General features: G+C 44.6%; 1 protein-coding gene across 6 annotated transcripts in view; it reads right to left on the bottom strand.

Moving 5' to 3' along the window:
- Positions 1 to 21,376, bottom strand: part of LOC135903402 (neprilysin-1-like) — a 553,033-nt gene that overhangs the window by 338,156 nt on the left and 193,501 nt on the right. For all 6 annotated transcript variants that reach the window (XR_011512359.1, XR_011512358.1, XM_065433718.1 and 3 more), the window contains exon 9: positions 4,068 to 4,198. Coding sequence is in view for 4 of the 6 variants with exons in the window: in XM_065433718.1 (XP_065289790.1) it covers positions 4,068 to 4,198 (131 nt within the window). In the remaining 2 variants the exon portion in view is untranslated. The remainder of the gene's footprint in view (positions 1 to 4,067; positions 4,199 to 21,376) is intronic.

A 21,376-nucleotide genomic window follows, 5' to 3' on the forward strand; every position in this document is an offset into this window, starting at 1 on the left:
CACGTACTCAGTGCGATCGCACAGAAAACATTCAATCGATATTAATATGGCCTCGTTTTGTTTAGCTTACTAAACTTAAAGACGCAGAAGAGAATGATACACGGTATCAAATGCTTTAGTGAAATCAATTAATATGCAATCAACGACGGAGGAACGATCCAAAGCTGCAGAACGGTTCTTAGTAAAAGCGATCAACTGTGTTTCGCAGGAATGATTTCTTCGAAAACCATGCTGATCATCTGTAAAAAAGGAATTGGACTCAAGGTGACTGACGAGCGCAGAATAGACAATATGTTCAAGTAATTTGCATGGACTTGACGTTTATGATATTGGTCTGCAATTTGAAGGACTGTGAACATCACTAGTCTTGTGCACTGGAACCACCTTGCCCACCTTCCAGTGATCAGGGAGCGTACCAGTCCGCAAAGATTGGGTAAAAATATCTGACAGCATAAGAGAAGAGTAAGTATTCGTGCTTTTCAACAACTTGTTATATCATAAACACTTGAGGAGGATGACATTTTAGAGTTATCGACGAGTTTGGAAATTTCTTCCCATTCAATGATGATATCATCCATCAATGGGAAATCTAGAGAAAATATGTCGGAAAAGGTAACCGCAGTAGTTAAGAAACATGAGCAAAATGTGTTATTTATTGTTGTACAAGATTGGTTCGGTGGAACTAGAGCACCGCGTTTAGATTTCACTATGATGCCTCCTTTTGACTTCACATTAAGGATGGTCCAGAATTTGCGCGGGCTAGTAATCAGCAATCGAGGCAGGGTGCCTTGAAGAAAGTTGCGTTTCGCATTGCAAAGAGCATTTTTGTATTCAGATGCCACAGCATAAGCATTCCATCGGTCAGTCGCATTTGTTAACCTGCAGCGACGAAACATACGCTTTTTCTTGTTTAGCAAGTGCTTCAATAAAATATTAAACCACGGTGAACGTTTAGTACACGTTATTCGACGAAGTGGGATGTACTTTTCAGTAAGGGCGTTTAATTTGTCCTTAAAAAGAGTCCAGTTATCGTATAGCGCGCATTCCCAAAATCTGGGAAAGAATACGTCAGCAAATGTCTGTAGTTCAGTGGTAATTGCAGAATAATTTCCTTTTCTGTAGACCCGAATTATCTGATGATGTTTCAATGGACGAGGTGGACGTGACGGCATAGTGAAGTTGATAATTTAATTGTTGCTTAGTCCAGGTAGAAGTGTCCAGTAAATTGGCAGTGGATGCTGTGACACGAGTTGGTTCTTTACAAGTTGACAAAGGTTGAACGTTTATCATAAGTCTATGAAGGCTAGTGATTCTCAAGAAGAGCAGATAACAGCGGGGTAGGCTTCCGTCCATGATATGGCAGGGAAATTGAAATTGCCCAAAAGAAAAAGTGGTGCGTTTGGGAACCTGATAACAATTTTGAAATATTATTCCTGTCATAGAGGTCATCACAAAAACTGCTTGCTGATAGGGGTGGTCGGTAATACTCACAAAAACGGGTCTCTTTGTGGTTTATTTTAATACACGCGCACATGAATTCTAGCTCGAAGGGTATCAAAACGCCATGAGAAAATAAGTAATCCGCAACAGCTTTCAGATCCCGCCACTCGAACGCCCGAACTGATCTTGAGTATAAACATTGTAATGGCGTTGACAGTCAAACAGTTGAGAATTATCAATTCTAGCTGACAACCATGTTTCAGTAATGACGACTACATCTGCACCACACGTGTCTGTTAGAGAAGACCGGGCATCGCGTTTGTTCAAGAGGCTTCTAATGTTCGTGAACAGCAAACTAAGGTCACCAGTACGGCTGCTGCTTCCTAAGGACCAGTAGCAGACGAGTTTGAAAAGCCTGCTGCGTCATTGACACTTGTCAGGGTTGACAGTGCGAGCTCAATTTCACACACACGATCAGTCTGTGAACAGTAAACAGGGCATTTCCTGTTCACATAGAGTTTGTTATAGCGCAAGTTATAAAATGATTCCTCGCCTTTTCCAAATTCTGAAAGCTTTTTTCGAGATAGTCTCGTTCCCTCACAAAAATCTTCTTGCTATGAAACAGGATATTTTTAGCTTTGATTTTTGCAATAAGATGTTGTCTTTTGCCTTGGAAGAAAGAAATTTGACAATTATTGGTCGCCATTTGCTTGAAACGAAAGGTCCCAATCTATGTGCTCGAGATATGGCTTCCTCATCCAGCTGCAAGGAAAGGGAATCTGCTAAAAATGATCGTACTTTTTGTTCGGATTGGGGCCAAGTCTCGGTTGATTCGTCTTAGAATCCATAAAAAATTAAATTATCTCGGCATCACCTGTATTCATACTCATCGAGACGAGGGTGGATCTTGGCAGCTTTGCCTTGAACAGCTTCCATAATTGCGCAGCTAAATTCAGCAGAATCGTGAAACTCTTCAAGCGTGTCTACTCTGTCCTCAACTGCGGCTAGCCTCGCGGTAATATCGGAAACACGTTCCTCAAGGAGCGTTTGGCTAGTTTTCACTTCGTTAAGGGTCGACATTACTTCTACACGACGCGATTCCATTGTACTACCTAGCGATTTAATTGCCGCTAATATTTAGCTTTTAGGATTGCCCATGACATTTTCCATAGGGCCGGGATTGAGTTCAACATTTTCCGACATGAAAAGCAAGATAATTGCATTCACGCAATTAACAGCAAGTACTGACAGAACATGTCGGCATGGGATGAGCAGCAGGCAACGGTTACTTGTACGCTTAAAATAAAGTAAATAGGGTTGACTAACCTAGGTAACGACAAGGAATAGTTCTAGAAGCGTCTGGATCATTTCTGCTCTCCCACGCCCACTAGCCCACGTGCATGAGAGAAGGCAATTTAAAGGCGGTGTCGCTTTTGGCCCTATCAATGCAGTTGGACTTGAAGAAATAGAGCACCGCTGCAGTTCCAACGCTGGAAAGCGGCGAAACCAAAATCGGAAATTCGCAGGTTGCTGAGGCAATTCCGACGTCTTTGTAGATGATCAGCGGTGTCACCGGTTCCAAGGGCTCTTGAACGAAGGCAGGATTCCACGCACAGACAAAAACCAGCAACTGGGTAACGAGAAGGAACGGCTTTAGAAGCGTCTGCATCCTTGCTGCTCTACTACGCGTCCTGTCCGACCGGCACAAACACAACCGCAGGGAAAAGGGAATTCGCAAAGCACACTGCACGTGTAGCGAACTGCTTCTTCAAAAATGGCCCACTTGTGTGTACAGGCCCTGAGAAAGATTGAAAAGATAGCTAGCCATAGCCCTTTTGTTTGCCATGTAAGCCACAGGTCATAGTTCGTTCCCTGTACATGCAGTGCGGTTTACGAATTCCCTTTCTCTTGCGGGGCTGTGTGTATGTCGGTCAGACCGGACGCTGTATTAACATCCGTTTAAACGAACATTTTAAGAATCGGTCATCTGACGAGCATTCGCACGTAGGAAAAGAATGCAGGGTTTTTGAAAAAGAGATAAAGAAGGTGTGCCTTCCGCTTCTAGAAAAAAAAATTTATACCGTCATAGGGATCGTCGTACGAGGGAGCTGTTCGAGGCGTATGTGTGTATGCATATACGCGTGTGTATGCATATACGCGTACACACATGTAAAAACACGTGTGTATGCATTAGCGATTAGCGTGTGTGCCATCTTTCACCCAATAAATTTCAGTTGCGAGTATGCGCGCGTTCTGTCCACTTTTACTTCTGTTGTCACTCCCGCCAAGAGGCTTTGGTGTAGGACAACTCAGCTTAATTGAAACCGCGTTGCTTCGGTACCAGTTCGGAATGTGTTTATTCCGACGTTATAGTTCGTGCCGTGTCTGAGCGTGACGAACGAATGAATGAACGACGGGCCCAAATTCATAAATGTTGCTCAGAATGAGAGCAAAACTAATAGCTGCGTAGCTCACATCAAAGCCAAGTGCCAGTCGATCAGCTCATCAGGAATGCCCTGTCTTTGAATGCGGCTTTGGACGTTATTGCCAAGTAATCTACTACACGTATTCGCGATGTCAGTTCTCCCGTGTCTGCAGCAATTCAATGAGAGCATGCGTATACACACCGGTTCTCCGAGGCAAGAAACTTGTCGAGCGCTCGCAAGGTGCTGACGTTCCACACGAGCACCTCCTCGTCCCAACGCGCGGCCACTCCGCCGCGCTGGTAGGCTTCGCGCGCGATGCTCGCCAGGAGTTCCTGTTCCCGGGTGTCCAATGTGTCTCAAGAAGTGCCGCACATGTGTTAAATAGTATCAAGCAGAACCCAATACGATGACTATTCGAGTCATAAATGGCCGAAACGCACCATGTACGAGGCGTGCACTGCAGCCCGGTCCTCTGTCGCCCTTACCTATGCACATGCCGTGCCTTCTGGCGGTGGCGCCGTGAAGTTCGCGCATGCCTATACAGAGTGACATATACACAATGGAACACACCCACAGAAGGGGCGCACATTTGGGACTGCAGTACCTCCGTGGTCAGCGCCCGCATTTTGGTTGGATAGCTAGATATACCCCTGTATAGCGAGATAGGCGGAAAGCGAACTGGACCGAAAATGCCAAGAATGATAGTCGTGTTGAAACGTTCTGTCTACAGCTTACACGCTTCATCTCGCCACGTTGCTTTAACACAAATGCTACTATACAACCGTTTCATCCACCCGTTTATCACGGACGCGATGCTCATGATGCATGACCTCGAAGCTCATAAACGAGCGCCTTGGGAGTGCTGAAGGCTCTCGAAAATTCCACAGGTCTCATTGCTTCAACTCGCGGAATGCAAGCTATAACAAATGAGCATGAAAGGAAAAAATTGTCATCCACTCCGAATGTACCACCAAGGCACAAAGAATACGCGTTTTACAGAAAGCTTCGCAGTTGAAGAATTCGTCCCAATCCCGAAATCGAGCCGTGAAAATGCGTTGGTCCTAGGTTCCATCCCTTGACCAGGACAAACATTTTTTTTTTTTGCCTGCGCAGCTTCTTTTCTCAGAAACTCGTATCCCTTTTCATTTCCGTTTATACCATTTAGATGAGCTGTGACAACGGGAAACCTCGACGCCCACTTTGCAAACAGCTATTTTCGCGCAATTATAGTTAGTCCTTCCCATCACAAGAACAAATTATGGTTTCAGGCGATTGCAGTACCAGGTGCCGAAAATATTAAATGTGATACAGGCTTCCCATACCGAACTAAATGCTATTACGAGAAAGGCACTGAAATTTAATTTAATTAATAATGGTCAAATTTTATAAATAACATTTGCCATTGTTATTCTTTTTTTTCTTTTTTTTCTTTTTATTTTTTAGCATGTTCCAAACCTCGCTTTTCCATCGTTTCGCATTTTTTTTGTTCCGCTGAACATTGCCGTTACATTGAGTTGAATTTTTGGTATTTTAAAGCGTTTCTGTTCAGGTGTTCCTTGTGATTTGTGCATGATTTTTTTTGCTCCACTTTTTTCTGTATGCAGATGTATGCCTACATGTACAGATGCAAATATGTATAGATGCTGGGTTGGTGTAGATGCGCATGTGAATATATGTATACAGATGTTATAATTGTTCTGCTCTGAATATCAATATCTGTATAATGTGGAATTGTTTTTGCACATATGTAACTGATTTTCTTTGTGAATATTCTGCAACTGTTTTTAAAGACAGGGGACAGGAACCTCGTCAAGCTGCGATTGTGCAGCTTTTTGTTCCTGCCCTTGCATTTTCTTTTTCTGTGCAAAGGAAAATGCGAAATAAAGTTTGAAAGTTTGAAAGTTTGAAAGTTATATCTGAACTCTATTATTCCTGTAATATTTCATTCGGTAAATCAGTAGTGCCTTCCCAGTTTCTTCCCGCCTAAAGCCACGAAAGCGCCCTGGGATTTTGTTCGTTCTGGCCATCCAGTCTCGTTGCTCTGCAGATTCCGATTTTTTCCACCTAATTCGATTAGCTCCTTTCCTCACCTTCCGCAAGGGAATCTTTCTTTATTGCTTTATTCAATTCTGCAAACCTTGTACAGGTCTAAGCAGGGTGAGTTAAATGGCAACAAAACAATAATAACAAAGTTAAAAACATCAAAGTGTGGCGAAAGGCAATAAAGAATCATTCCAGTTGGTTACAGTGCGAGGAAAAAAAATGAAAACTTGAATAAATCGGTTCGCGCAGAATTCGGCGTCAGGGAATTAGGATGATGGTGGCGTGTATGCCTCGATGTTGAAAGCGACCGATATGGAGAAGGGTTAATAGCTAGATCTTGATTCCAAAGATCAAGGAAAGAAATTGCAAACGTAAATTTTTCTTCGTTGTTCAAGACATTGAATACCGTTGATCTGCATTAGTTCAGAGGGTGAGTGATGCGGGGAAAATTTAGGGTCAATAAACTTACAGCTTTTCTCTGTACCTTTTCTAGGCGGGTGATACTGTGTTTAATAAACGGGCCCCAGATAACGCATGCATATTCAAGTTTCTGTCTAATTAGTGAATTCTAAGCAAGTAATTTTACGCTAGGAGGAGAATTTCTAAGCTTATGTCTTAAAAAGTATAGTTTCGCAATGCGGAAGAGCAGATGTTATCTATATGTAAATTCCATGATAAAGTATTAGTAAGTGTGACACCCAAATACTTATATTTAGTCTCTACCTAGCCTGTAGTAATATTAAAAGAAAGCTTTTTGCGAGAGAAGCGAAGAAAGACGGTCTTATCAGTGTTAAGTTTCATGTCCCACGTTTCACACCATTCAAAAATCTTAGCAAGGAAGGAGTTAAGATCGATTTGGTCGTTAATTAAAGTTATTTCTTGAAAAAGCGCGCAAACATCCACAAACTACCTGATTTGGACATTCGGATGTCATTAATATATAATAACTACAGTAATGGCCCCAGCACCCTTCTTTGGGGCACGCCAGAGCCGAACGGAAGGCATCCTGATTGTTGCTCATTAAATGCTACAAAATGGTAGCGATTGGATAATAGTTTGATATTCATATGATTAAAATTTTCGGGAGGCCAATGCGTCTGAGTTTTATTATTAGTTTGCCAGGGGAAACTCTATCGAAAGCTTTACTGAAGACAAGAAATATTGCATCAATCTGCCCGTCCTTATCGAGACATGAAGCGAGTGAATGTATTACTGCCACTAGTTGTGTAATTGTTCAGTAAACCCGTGCCGGAAATTAGAGAGGACTGCGTGCGCATCTAAAAATTCATTAATCTGGTTCGCAATAATATGTTCGATTAGTTTACAACATGATGATGTTAATGATATTGGACAGTAATTTTGTAATAATGTGAGGTCAGCTTTCTTGTGTATTGGCCCAACCCTGGCTATCTTCCAGTCGCTCGTTAATTGTCCATGAAGTAATGAAATACGAAATAGAATAACTAGAAACTTTGCAACAGATTCAGCATATCTCTTCAGAAACACGTTAGGAAGGTTTTCGGGACCACATGATGATTTAGATTTTTAAGTTTAGTAACAGAAACTACGCCAGGGTATGAAATAAAATTTACATCACAGGGGTGAAACACTACATCATTGGATGGACAAGCACCGCATTTAGAAAACACACTCTGAAAGTAGTCATTGAAGTGGTGCGCAATATCCCCGTGATCGGTAACCTACCCGCCGTGGTTGCTCAGTGGCTATGGTGTTGGGCTGCTGAGCACGAGGTCGCGGGATCGAATCCCGGCCACGGCGGCCGCATTTCGATGGGGGCGAAATGCGAAAACACCCGTGCGCTTAGATTTAGGTGCACGTTAAAGAACCTCAGGTGGTCAAAATTTCCGGAGTCCTCCACTACGGCGTGCCTCATAATCAGAAAGTGGTTTTGGCACGTAAAACCCCAAATATTATTATTATGATCGGTAACCACAGAACCATCAAGCAAAATTTACGACACAGGTTTCTTTTTTCATTTATATAATTCCAAAACATTTTTGGTTCATCTACAATGAAATTTGGCAGCACTGTATTAAAATAATGTCCTTTCGAAGAGTATACTGCGCGTGCAAGACCTTCTTTTAAATCCTTTAAATGACCTAAATGCAAGCGCTGTTCTTTAAGCTGTTTATCTTTCGCTTTAAGTGGATTATTTCACGCGTCATCCACAGCGTTTGTCTACGAACAAATTTACGTTTGCTCGGCACAAACTTATCTATACAGTCATGGAACATATCTTTAAAACGGCGCCAAAGTTTGTTCAAATCAGTATTACTAAGATCACTATCCGCTTCGATAGCGATCAAAAGTGGCCCGTGTTACTCAGTAATAATTTTCACCGGTATTAATATCACCGAATCAGGCTTCTCACTGATGTCAAGCACGCGAAATCAGGAAACGAAGGATGGCGATAATGGTGTGATTATTACTTATCGTCGTTTCCCCGTGAAACGGGGCGGTGACAAATAGAATTTAGCCTTCTTAACCTAATAACATAATCTCTGCCGTATCAGCCTAACATTCTGCCTATATCCCCTGAATATTTCCCTTTATTTTGTGAAGAAGAAGACGCGCCTCGCGGTACAGCCTCATCGCCAACGCGCGGCACGGCTAGGCTTGCGCTGCTGATCGCTGGCGTCTTTTTGGACGGTGCTTCGGGCTGCCGCACAGTTCCTTGTGTCTTTGCACGAGGAGCCTCAAATAAACCTCTTCTCTATTGGTGGAGGTGCTGGGCTTTAAACCCCGTCGCTTGATACCCTGCAGCTGCGTTCAAGAACGCTACCGCCCGCCTTGACTGACAGCTCATCCCAAACGGCGCCGCGGCCACAGTCCGTCACCTGCACCGGCATTCCACGACAACGGGACCCCATGATATTCAGCGGGGGCAGATGACGAATACGTGGAAGTCTGGTTTGCGTCATATGAACGGGTCAGCGCCCACAAATGGGATGATCAAGCCAAGTTAACCTACGTCAGCTTTTATCTGGCTGGCGTTGCCCAACTCTGGTATCACAACCACGAAAGTGACGTGCCACACATCTGCAGTGTAGCGAGCTACGCTCGCTACACTGCAGATGTGTGGACCTTGTAGGAGTCGGGGACGGACTTCGGGATGAAAACACTTGGGAGGTTTATTTTACATTATTTACAGTGAGAGCCAATTAACAGTCTTAGAGTCATTACGGGCCGGCAGCAACTCGGATGCTGCGGCCCGTCGCAAGAAGCTCGGAAGAGATGAATCAAGGAATGCTCTAGGAATGCTCTTCTGCTGCTCCCGCTCTGCGTCTTTTAAGCCCTTAGGTGTCTCGGCTTAAAACGACGTTCGGCCAATGGGCGAGCCCGCTCAGATGACGCCATTTTCGGCCAATGGTAGGCGCCCGTGCGACGGTGTCATACCCGGCGAAGAGAGTCGCCGCTTGGTCCCCCTGCGGTCTTGACTTACAACTCGCCGTCACAATAGCCAGGTGGGGGCGACGGCGGACCAAGGCGGGCAGGGTGCCTTACTTTCACGGTGCCTTACTTCTCCCTGCGGTCTTGCCTCACTGGCTTGCAAATGCCGGCACAATGGGCGGATGGGGGATACGCTGCCAGGCCTTCCCGGTACATCACAGCTGTCCGGTTGTCACGGCGCATTACAGCCGTCTTGGTTCGGGACCCACTTTACTTCCAACAGTGCCGGGCTATCCCCTCGCTTTCTGGAGGAGTCAAGCAGTGAATAGCTCCCCCGGCGGCACACGAAGTGGGGGGCCGCCAACTTGTTTGCACTTGTCGTGCCTCAGGAATGTGGCATCCGTGCTTCTGCATTCCTTACTTAGCGGTGGTGCGATTCGATGTGGTCTGGGGAACTCGAAGTAGCCTCAGGAAACGGCCCCATATCTAACAACCTTTGTAAACGAGTCAACGCCGCCATGCCCGAAGCAGAGAAAAATCATCACTTATTGAAAGGCATTGATGATGGCGCATTCCAGATGCTCCTAGCCAGGAATCCGCGTGCCGTTTCCGAAGTAGTCAGCCTATGGCAAAGTTATGATGAGTTAAGGAAGCGACGCGCTTCGACTCGGCGTCCTCCGCGAAGCGACGACTCGTTCGCGAGCCTTGACAGCATGTACGACCAATCCTCATTCTTTCAGCAGGTCAAGGACTTCGTGCGTGAGGGAGTTGCCCGCCAACTTTCTTTAGACCCCTTCACGCAGGAGCCCACATCCCGTCTTCTAAACACGCTCCGCAGCCTCATTTTCGAAGAGGTCGCTCAAGTATTCCTTTCCGCACACCACCAGCCGCCTGCATCCGCGAATATCAACTCTACGTTGGCAGTGCAGGCAGTCACCTCGCCTCTCACATATGCGCAGCCAGTCCTGCCTGTGGCTGTACCTCTTACATATGCGCAAGTAGTACGCAGGCCCTCCGCCGGCGCCTTTCTCGACCAAGTCCCAGCCGGTGTCACTGGAAGCCCATGCTCCATCTTGGTCCGCACCAAGAGCTAATCCTTCGAGGATGCCTGACAATTGTCCGATCTGTATTCCTGCTGCACTTCACTACTTGCGATCACGTTGAACTTACCATCTTCTAAGTCACCAGATAAAAAGAAAATTATAACTTTTCCGCTGTAAATGAGGCCCTTGCGAGTTTTTTTTTTTTTTTACTATTTCCTCACCGACTTTAATCAAGGTTCAGTCGACAGTAATTGGTGTTTATTTGGGGACAAACTGCATGAAATTGTAGATTTGATTATATCACAAACAAACATTACGAATAATCATCATTCTCCGTGGTACGACAGGCAATCTTTGCCGTCGCATTTAATAATGTCCGTCCTTCATTCAACCTGTTCACTCCGGTGTGCCTCAAGGTTGCGTTTTGGATCCCACTGTATTTTATGCGAAGCATATTACGAGAGCTCAACCCAGCTCCTCAGGCGCGGCGGTGTCGCCTTGAATACCACGTGACACCGTGACGTCATGACGGAGGAGAAGTGGCTTTGGCTCAACTCTTGCAAGATGGGCTGGGTGGGAATCGAACCAGGGTCTCCGGAGTGTGAGACGGAGACGCTACCACTGAGCCACGAGTACGATGCTTCAAAGCGGTACAAAAGCGCCTCTAGTGAATGCCGTGTTGCCTTAGAAACGAGCTGTTTCTAAGACTCAGGCGTGCGTCGCTTGCTCAGGCGCACATTTCGTTGCCGCGCCGAATGCTGCGTTGCTCGACGCTCACCGCGTCCCATGCGGGGCGTCCAAGGCGAAGCAGAGTAACGCATGAGTTGTTTCTTCGCCTAGCCGAACCAAATATAGCCAAGCAACAGCAGTTCACCAGGCTAAACAGTGGTTCAACAACTAAAATAAAGGCTAGTATGCTTCGCATCCTGGGCTTAACCTTACCTAAGCCACAGCCATTTTTTAATTTATATTAGAGAGTTTTAGTATAGCGTAAAGCAGCAAACGCAAAGAGTTAGCGTTAGCGTTAGCGTTGCGTGCACCACACTGCGCATGCGCTATACGTAAACGCTGCTGGAGCTCTTACGTACGTACGCTATTTTCAGGATTTAGCGTTGAACGCTAACGCACGCAAGGGGAGCCTTACGTACGGCAAGATGGCGGCGCTAGTCGAAGTGAGAGCAGCCCGCTTCGGATCTATCGAGCCGTCTGCCTGCACTGCTAGGCTCTATCCTTCTCCACTAATGCTCGTGTTCGCCTTAGATTTGTGTGATGATGCTTCGGCAGCGGTGCACAGGTGACAAATGGGCGTTGTTTACGATATACGTTCTCGATTAGCGGCGCAGTAGGCTTAACGAGAGGGTTTGCTCATAGAGTTAGTAGAACAACTCTATGGGTTTGCTAAATGTGTTTTCTGTAGCCGCCTCGAGATGGCGCCCAAGTGTATTTCGCTCGTTCGCTTGGTGTAAAGCCGCATGCGGAGCCGATGCACGTCATGTATTCCGCGGCAAAACACAGTAGTGTGGTCGGTGCAGTGGTCACAATGCGTGTGCGTTCACGACGACGATATGAACCTCGTGAAGGAGGTTTTCGCCTTGAACCCATTCGGATGGACGTCAAGGTGGGCGTCCGTTGAAAAAATTGGAAAGAAGTGGGAAATCCGCTTTCTGGAAGAGAAATTGCCGGCGAAACGTCCCCTCCGGTATAGCTTCGACGTTGAGTGGATCTTGAGGACACGTAGAACCTGCGCGGTCGCTCTCATTCCCGAAGCATGAGGGTGTCTATGTCATCCCAACTTAAAAAGGACACGTAATATGGGTCCCACAGAACACTCGATCGCAGCATGCCAAGATTAATCGGTGTGTTTCGCGACTCTCGACAAAACAACGCTCAAACCAAACACCTACATGCGTAATTAACGCAGCGACTGTGGCTTTCGATAAGCTTGACTTAGGGACACACTTGCGGATTCGGCATTGGATAAGCTCGACATTTCGTTTGGATTTGGCTTTGCAGTACTTTGTGTCGTTACATCTAGATGGCGCTGTATTTGTTTGCGTTAACGTTAACGCTTTTCTCCGTTCCGCTATTCTAAAACACTACCTTGTGCCGCGCAGTGCAGTCTTTCTTTGCGTTAGCGTTGCGTCGCACGCTAACGCTAACGCAAGGATTTTACGCTATACTAAAACTCTCTATTGTTACAGACAAATGCGTCCCAGTGTCTATCAGTGCAGACACAGAAACACCGTCGACTTGCACGTCAAGAAGCTTCAGATGAGTGGGCAACGTCAGTAGAGGATCTGGCGGCGTAGGGAGCAATGCAGCGTCACCTCGAGGCGCTGCATCGTCTAGTTTTCCGGCTGGGAGCGGCGTCCGAAGGGAGTCGGCGAATAGGAGCGATGGGGCTGGGGAGAGCGAGATTGTCGTCGTTGGGGCGAAGGCGAACGAGAATAGGAGCGGTTCGGTGCAGGAGAATCAGCCGCGGCGTTATCGGAGCGTGCGGCATAGGAACAAGGGCCACCTGGGGGGCGAGAGTAGGCAGTATAAGTAGGCCGGGTCGGGGAACTCCAGCGACTGCGACAGTGCCGAGAAATGTGCCCGATTCAATGGCAGTGGAAACAAATGGGCTTGTCTTCAGCAGTGCGCCATTCAGATGGGTTGCGGAAACGTGGTGGTTAAGAAGATGCGGGACGGGGCGGAATCGAAGAAGCCGGGCGGGTATCAGGACGATGGGCCGAGCAGATTGTGTGAAGACCCATGTTTTCGAACTCTTGGCGGACAATTGCCTGGATCAGTGAGACCGTGACTGCAGATGTGTTGGTGGGACTGGAGTCGAAGGCAGCCGGATAGGCGGCCTCGATCTCACGCCGGACGATCCTGGTAACATCGGCAGTGTTGTTGGGATGAGGCGTGTCGGCACAGGAAGATGTCGCTGGGGTGTTGGGCACACGGGCAAACTGCTGGTCAATACGTCGGCTTTTAGCGAGTTCCAGGCGGCGGCGCTCTTTTATAACAGCAATGAGAAAGTTGAAGGCGTCATCGGCAATGCCTTTGAGGATGTGGGCAACCTTGTCGGACTCAGTCATGTGGGTGTCAACTTTGCGGCACAGAGCCAAGACGTCCTGAATGTACGTGACATAGGGCTCTGTTGACGTCTGCACACGGCCAGAAAGCGCCTTCTGCGCGGCAAGTTGGTGACCGTAGGGGTTGCCGAACAAGTCTCGAAGCTGCGTCTTAAGTGAATCCCAACTGGTGAGCTCATCTTCGTGTGTGGGATACCAAGCTCTAGGTGTGCCACCGAGGTAAAAGACTACGTTGGCGAGCATAATAGTTGGGTCCCACCGGTTATTGCGGCTGACGTGTTAATACAGGCTGATCCAGTCATCGACGTCTTCCCCATCTTTGCCCGAGAATACGCCAGGATCACGGGGAGCGGGGAGAGTGATGTAGGTCGTCGAGGTGGCAGCAGGTGTCGGAGCCGACGGAGTCGGGTTGTCATCGCCGGGAGCCATGAAGGTAGGCTCGACGTACCGTCCACTGTGAAGCTCCGTGACGAGGTACAGGGAACGTCCACCTCCACCAGATATGTTACTTAAGAAGACGCAGACGAAAAGCTATGTACAAGTATATTTACAAGAAAATACGCTGCGCTTGGCCAAGAGGCAACAGCCCGCGCTAGCTTCTAATCGTCGTCGTCGTCTTCTTACTGCTCGACTCTTCGTCATTGGAAATACTATCCCATAGCAATATAAATGACATTCATCAGAATATGGACTCGGAAATCCAGTTATTTGCCGACGATTGCATTTTGTATCGTTTTATAGGTTGGATTACGCAACATTTTGACGAGACACACAGAAGATAAACACACACCACAGAGCGCTCTGTCGTGTGTGCTTATCTTCTGTCTCGTCAAAATGTTGCGCAATCCAACCTCTAATATGCTATACCATCACGCCCAGCCTTCAACCTTGGCAAGTTTTGTATCGGCCGTTAAAATATAAGGCTGACTGTGTTATATTACCAAATGACTTGAACAGGATTGAAATATGGTGCTCAGACTAGCAAATGAGCGTAAATACCTCAAAAACTAAACTTACGAGATTTACTATTTGCAGTGAAATTACGAAGCACACATACTTTCTTAATGGTGAAGCTCTAAATACTGCAGAATCATTTAAACACCTAGGTATTCATCTTTCTCCGGCTTTGTCTTGGCATAACCATGTGGGTTGTATCGTTTCCGCTGCATGTAAATCTCTTGGCTTCATTCGTCGTACGCTTCGTCAGGCTAATAGTGACACCAAGCGTCTTGCATATACCACCGTACTTCGTTCAAAGCTTGAGTATGCCTCATTTATATGAAACCTGCACCAAACGCATCTTACTACCAAATTAGAATCTTTTCAGAATAAGGCAGCGCGATTAATTACAGGTAAGTATACACAACTTTCAAGCATCACCAAAATAAAACATGACCTAGGACTCATCCCATTGCAGACTAGAAGAAAGATATCTCGGTTAACTTTCTTTCATCAGCTTTTTCATCACCCGAATATCTTCTCTCAGGCACACATCTTACCACCCAAAAGGAAATTCCCACGAATTGATCATGAATTTAAGGTCGAACAACCATTTCCACTTACTAAACTATTGCAGTTTTCATGCCTGCACTTAGCGATTTCGGAATGTAATCGTCTCCCAAGGAATATAGCCGAAATAACTGACCATATTATATTCATACAAACACTTAATGATATATTCGGAAATCATGCAGAAACATTAAACATGGCTAATATGGCCTTGCTATTCTTCGTCACTACCTCGTGCAATATTTCTTTGCGACTGCACCTTGTCCTGCTATATTGATGCGCCTTATAAGTTCCCTGCCTTCACGAAATAAAACCCGTTGCAAGTCTGCACTTTGTCCGTGCGTTTATGTTTCAGTTCCCGTCCTGTCTTCCTCGCGCAGTTTAAAATTTTGCATAACCAGCTGTATAGCTTGTGTATACAATGAGTAATTAACATTATGGTGACTGCAGCGCAGCAGTGGTCTAGTGACATAGTGTCGACCTCGTACAGAGGCGGTACTAAATTAAAAATCTGGAAATGCCATAAATTGTGCAATTAGCCCTTATCCTTTGGTATCCCGCAGCCGCAAAGCGCTTGATCACTGCAGCAGTCAGACATGCTGTATATTAGAGAGTGGCAGGAATTCCGAGATGGCGACAGTTGCCACTGAAAGTTTCTTCGGCCAGGTGATACATCATGTGCGTCCAAGTATTTCTATATTTCACCATAAGCCTTTGTAGAATGAGGAACTTTTCAAGACTCAAGTTGTTACACACGAAATAAAACTATCACTAAGTAGTGACCAGTTTCTTGTATTTTGTAAGCAAGCAGATTGCATGTATTTGACATTGCTTACTAACTCTTACTTATCTAGCTCTCCGATACAACAAGCATATGCATTCACATATGTTTTCAAACAAAACTATTCTGTGGAGCCATATTTGTCATTATGCAACGCAAGATAAATGCTATATTGCGTGACTCTTTGGTAATATTGATAAGTTCTAGTGAGTTGTGACCAATCTTAATATTTTGCTGTTCCTTATCTGGTTCCTGGCAAGTTCATGAAAATTCAGGTCAACAGGTGCCTTTTGACTGTCATGTGAAGGTGCTCGATGAAGTTTTTTTCCGAAGTTCTCTTTAAAACCCTAGCAGCTAGCATGATACAAGCAGTGAATTGGGAGCAAGTGTACATGATACAGAATAGTTCATTTCCGCCTGCCCTCTGTTTTATAACTGGATCCATTGTAAAAAGGTAGCAATGAACAGATCCGCAGCTTCCTGCTCATAGGCAAGTAGGGAGTAGCTGTCTCAGCGATGGTTCATATCTCCATTTTTGTGAAAGACAATGTAAGCTACTGTTTTTGCGAGCATTCTGCAAATACGGCTCGCTTGTAAGCACCCAACTTTTTATGTCTAAAAAACACGGAAATAAAGTCCAGTATTTTTGGTTACCTTTTAGTAAGCTTATCAGATAGCTCAGTGCTAACATACAGGTGAGATGAGAGAAAGCAATAATAATTGACAGTAAACACTGCTTGGTTGGCGAAAAACATGTGAATCAGATTATTTTATTTTTCGACAACTTTTGGGCGTAGGAGGCTAAGCAGCAACACTGTAAAAACTGAATAAGATGGATGACTGCCCCTGCAACAGAACAGCTGTGGATGTTGTGCGAAGCAATTTTTCCGTGCTCTTTCACTACCTGAGAAAGACTACAAACAGCGATGCGTCATAGTTAATTTTTCTTGTGCTTCATCATATCATTTCTGCAGTCGAGTTCCGTTGAGTCTACCCTCACGAGACCGACGAAATCGATCTAATTGTCCAACGTGTTGAATTAAGATGCGAAAACATGCCGAAACACGGTTGATTCCTTTGGCAGTATGTGCTTGAGTAACACGCCTCTGAAAAGAACGCGCGCGAACTTTCTATTTGTCCAAAATATGAAACTAAAGTACAAATGACTTAGGACTTCGAACTAAAGTAGAAACCTACCACGTACCTGATTTTTTTAGAATAGCAGCCGATTTTCTAAAGTCAGCTTCGCCGTATGACAGACATGATATGCGATAAAGCACATGAATGCCGCAACCATGGTTTTAGTTTCGCACTCGATTGCACAGCTTATGCAATTTTTGGCTCAATTTCCTTCAACAACAAAAGGTGCCCACTAGAATCAGATACATACCACAATCGGACATTGTCAGCTACCGCTATTGCTTGAAAATCTTCCTCGGGTGGGTCAAAAATAGGAGTTTCAGAAAGGAGATGGCGTTTGTTTAACGCATTCACTGTCCCCTAAGCTGTGCTGAGACAGTAGCTGCCATTAAAAGGGGTCGTTATTAGGGTCTGGTCAAGTTCGTATTATCCAGGCAATGCCAATTTAAGCATTAGTAAGATCTTGATGAGGGCTAGTTGGTTCATACTTAGAACTGAGGTGAAACAGCGCGAAAAAGACGAGGACACAAGGAAACAAATACCACAGACAAGCGCTGACTGCCAACTGGAAGTTTATTTGAAAATCACCGGACATTTATAGCTACATCAGCATAGGCATGCGCACATCATTCACAAAAACATCTGCAAATCATCATTTTAATCTTTCTTCCAAAAATGTTATTTCTTTTCCCGACAAGGCAAGAGAGGGAGTGCTCACACATTTATCGCCTTCCTTTCTTATATGAAAGGCCTCTATTATCTCCCTTTCCTTCTTGCTCGTTCCTTTCCCTATGAATTTAGTCTTTTCAAATATGGGGGTGCATTGACACTTGTTGACACTTGCTGATTGACACTTGTTGATGTAGCTATAAATGTCCGGTGATTTTCAAATAAACTTCCAGTTGGCAGTCAGCGCTTGTCTGTGGTATTTGTTTCCTTGTGTCCTCGTCTTTTTCGCGCTGTTTCACCTCAGCCAATTTAAGGATCGAAATAATGAATGTTTGGGCCCATAGAAAAATGCATAGGTGCCGGCCGGGACCTTCGGCCGAGATCGAATTAACCGAATAATTAAATTAACCGGAGTCGGATTAATGGAAGTTTACTGTACACCCATTTCCGTTCAACAAGGAGTTGCCATTTTAATAAGCAGTTTTCTTCTATCAATGTGGCAGTGGTGCTAATTGTAGCTATTGTTTAAATAATCTATTTCTCAAGTTAAAAGTACAAGTTACAATGTAGGGGCACACTTTCGAACTTGATACATTTGCAGATATAAATGCAGGACACGTTAACAGCTGTCCACTTAACATAAGTTGGCTGTATTATGTGCATAGCATGTGGTTGGTTTTTCGGGAATGTGGTCATTCTGTAAAGTAAAGCTGCGTTTGTTTCAAATAAATTGCTGAACTGTTGCTTTTGTGTTTTCTTTTGCTCTCTGTTCTGATTGCCCTTGTTAAAGTGCAGTGAGTGACTACAGGCTGAAATGCACAAGGCTTCACCTTATCATGCTAGGAAGTACTTTTGCTTGATAAAGGCGCCTGAACCTCTTCCACGCACACCCACTTTTTGTGTATAGACAAATCAAACGGAAGAGACTGGCGTTTTCTTGTAGATTTTTAAACCTGGCAGTGTTAAACCCAGAGTGAAGCTGCACAACTGCAATTTATTGTACGTATGGTTGCTAAAACCTCATGCATGTGCACAGCATGTGCTTGCAGTGCTGGTTATGCTTTGGTAGAGCCCTGAAACAGCTTTCACCACACTGCCTGCTATAGTATTGCTGTGTTCTGCAACCTAGGGGCAAAACTACAGATCATCGCTAGAACTTCAGTACTGCAATTGGCAGCTATTAACGTATGTTTGACACATTCCTGGCCAGAGACTTTTCGTCCTGCACGCAAACAAGGTGGCCGCCTCGGACGCCATTTCGCAAAAAGCGAAGCGTACCTCGAAATCTCCCTCGCAATGCTTCACCAGCAGGTTTTACCCAGCGACAGTGGAGAGGGGCACAATAATTGGACTTTGCATGGTGCGGCACAATACCTTAAAATGCTACTGCTTCTGGCTCCCATTTACAATGACATGCTTGTACACCTAAACTTGAAGCAACCCCATTTTACTAAAATTTACTTCTGAATTATTCTACCAACATGTTTTTACATGTTGGTAGAATGTGTTACATGTTGGTAGAATGTGTAATGTTACATGAATAACAATTTACATGTTATTCTACCAACATGGTGTGGTGTGGCTATCTATGATCACTGTATAAAACCGGGGGAAACATATCATGTCCAAAAAGTGCACAAGCTGGTATAATTGTAATGAATGACCTGCAGTCATTAAAAATTTGTAAAATCGCAAGAATTGGCCAAGCTCATTGAAACTCTGCAGAGTTTAAGTAGTCCTGACAATTTTTTTCTTATGCGTGTGTAGCTGTCATTCAGTTAATTACACTATGAAACCTCAAATTTCTTCTATGCGCAACATATATATCCTTAATGCAAACATTTGAACATGTGCCAAAGGCAGTGTGGCCCCATGATCTGGTGACATCATTGCATGGTAGGTCACAAACAAATGATGCATGCTGCAGTTGTTCATGAGTAAGCCATGCCGTTATAAGGTCATTGAAAACCGAGAATGTTAGGTTTTCTGTGCACCACAACATCGGTCTTTCCTTTCTGTCTTGGTGTACATTTGATGCGTGATGGGAGGAGCGACTTGGAAGGTGAGGGTGATGCTCTATGTTGCCTGAGAAGCGGCAGTAGAAAAGCTTGCAATGCGGACACATCTTGTGCTAAATGCAAAGAAATGTGCGAGAAGTATTGTGCTGCTGAGGTCACGGGCTCGATCCTGGCATTCGAATGGGGGCGAAATACAAGAACGCTTATGTACTGTGCCCACATTAAAAACCTCAGGGGATGAAAATTAGGCCGGAGTCCGCAACTATAGCATGCCTCGTAATCGTACTGTGGTTGTGACTTATAAAATACCAGAATTAAATTAATTTTAATTTAGATGTTTGAGAAGAGTCAAAGGAAATTTGACTTAGTGAAGCAGGTCTTGGCACACATTAACAATTGCTCAAAGCGCACCCAGATTTCGGTGGCATGGTGTTGTTCTAAAAGTTGCCATGTGCAATCAGAATAATATAAAAAAATTCAGTACAAAAAATTCATGTCAGTGCTGCTTTACATATAAGCACGAGGGACACATCTTTTCTGTGTAACATATAAAACACATCTAAATTCTGTGTATCTATTGATGAATATCAAATGGCCCTACATCTAAGGCAGTTATAGGGCGTTATGACAACAGGAAGCCACTAGCTTTTTGTTGTGCACTCTTCCCTAGTGAAGAATTCATTCAAAAGCCTTGCCAATTTGGCAGGTTCACTATTACTAAAGCTTATATGAAGGCCAAGCATCCTGAAATGCACGCTGAAACCTCATCAGCATTGCATCACTTATTTCAAATAACTTTTATTTTGTTATTTTGTCATTTTGCCAGAATAAAAGCTCTCTAAACCTGCTAGGCTGGTTTCGAGAACTTTTCGACAATGGTTTGGTTCCATTTGAATGCAGCTTAGTCAATCTTTAGTGATTTAGACACATCGTTACTGCTCTACAATTAAGTAGATCAAAGCAGATGCTGTCGAAGTGCATGTGACAGAGTTTTTAGAGTGTGCATTCCTGGGTGATGTTACCCAGAAGGCAGTTGTAAGTTTTATGCACATATCAGCTATAGTATATGAAAAGCAGCACTTTATTAAGTTTTTGCATACAGCAGACCTTTAGCATGGCTTGAGCTAATGCAAGTCCTAATCTACTTAATTTCAACCATATATGGCCATTGTCATCACATTTCCGGTGGTCTGACAATTTATTCCTACTGTCTACAGTCAAAATCACTGCTAAAGACAACAGAAACAGTATGATTCGAAATTGCAGAATTCTCCATCTCCGGAGGTGGCTGGCTGATTGCCGTGTGAGATACTTTGTGAGCTGGTATGGATGTCTAAATCGGAACTGGCTCTGCAAGCATACAACATCGGCTTTGGTATACTCTTACCACAAGAAGAGAGGTTAAAATAACTTTTGCCTGTGACATATGGCACGTAACCAGGACGAGGGATCTGCTAGGATTCTCCATAAATACAACATCAAATAGATTTATATTCCCACTAACCTGATAGTACATAACACTGATATGTAACAAAATAAACAACCAAGTATCTGAGAAACAAGCAGGTCTACTATGATTGAGCCATAAGGGGAAATATGGAAACATTTGTGTTAATTGCATGAAAAACTGTGCTCAAGATGTCATCCTCCCAGCAACAACAATATGATTATGCACAAAATAGCATTACTCTTCAGGCACACCCCAGGCTACTCGCAACATCATTTACAAGATTCGAAGGCCAACATGCAAAAGGAGTAGCTGTCGAAATTTGTTTAGGCTGAATAGCTTCAGCAGAAAAGGAGGAAGTTATTCTAT

Source organism: Dermacentor albipictus, chromosome 2 (assembly GCF_038994185.2).
Source record: "Dermacentor albipictus isolate Rhodes 1998 colony chromosome 2, USDA_Dalb.pri_finalv2, whole genome shotgun sequence".
In the NCBI taxonomy this organism is placed as follows: domain Eukaryota; kingdom Metazoa; phylum Arthropoda; class Arachnida; order Ixodida; family Ixodidae; genus Dermacentor; species Dermacentor albipictus.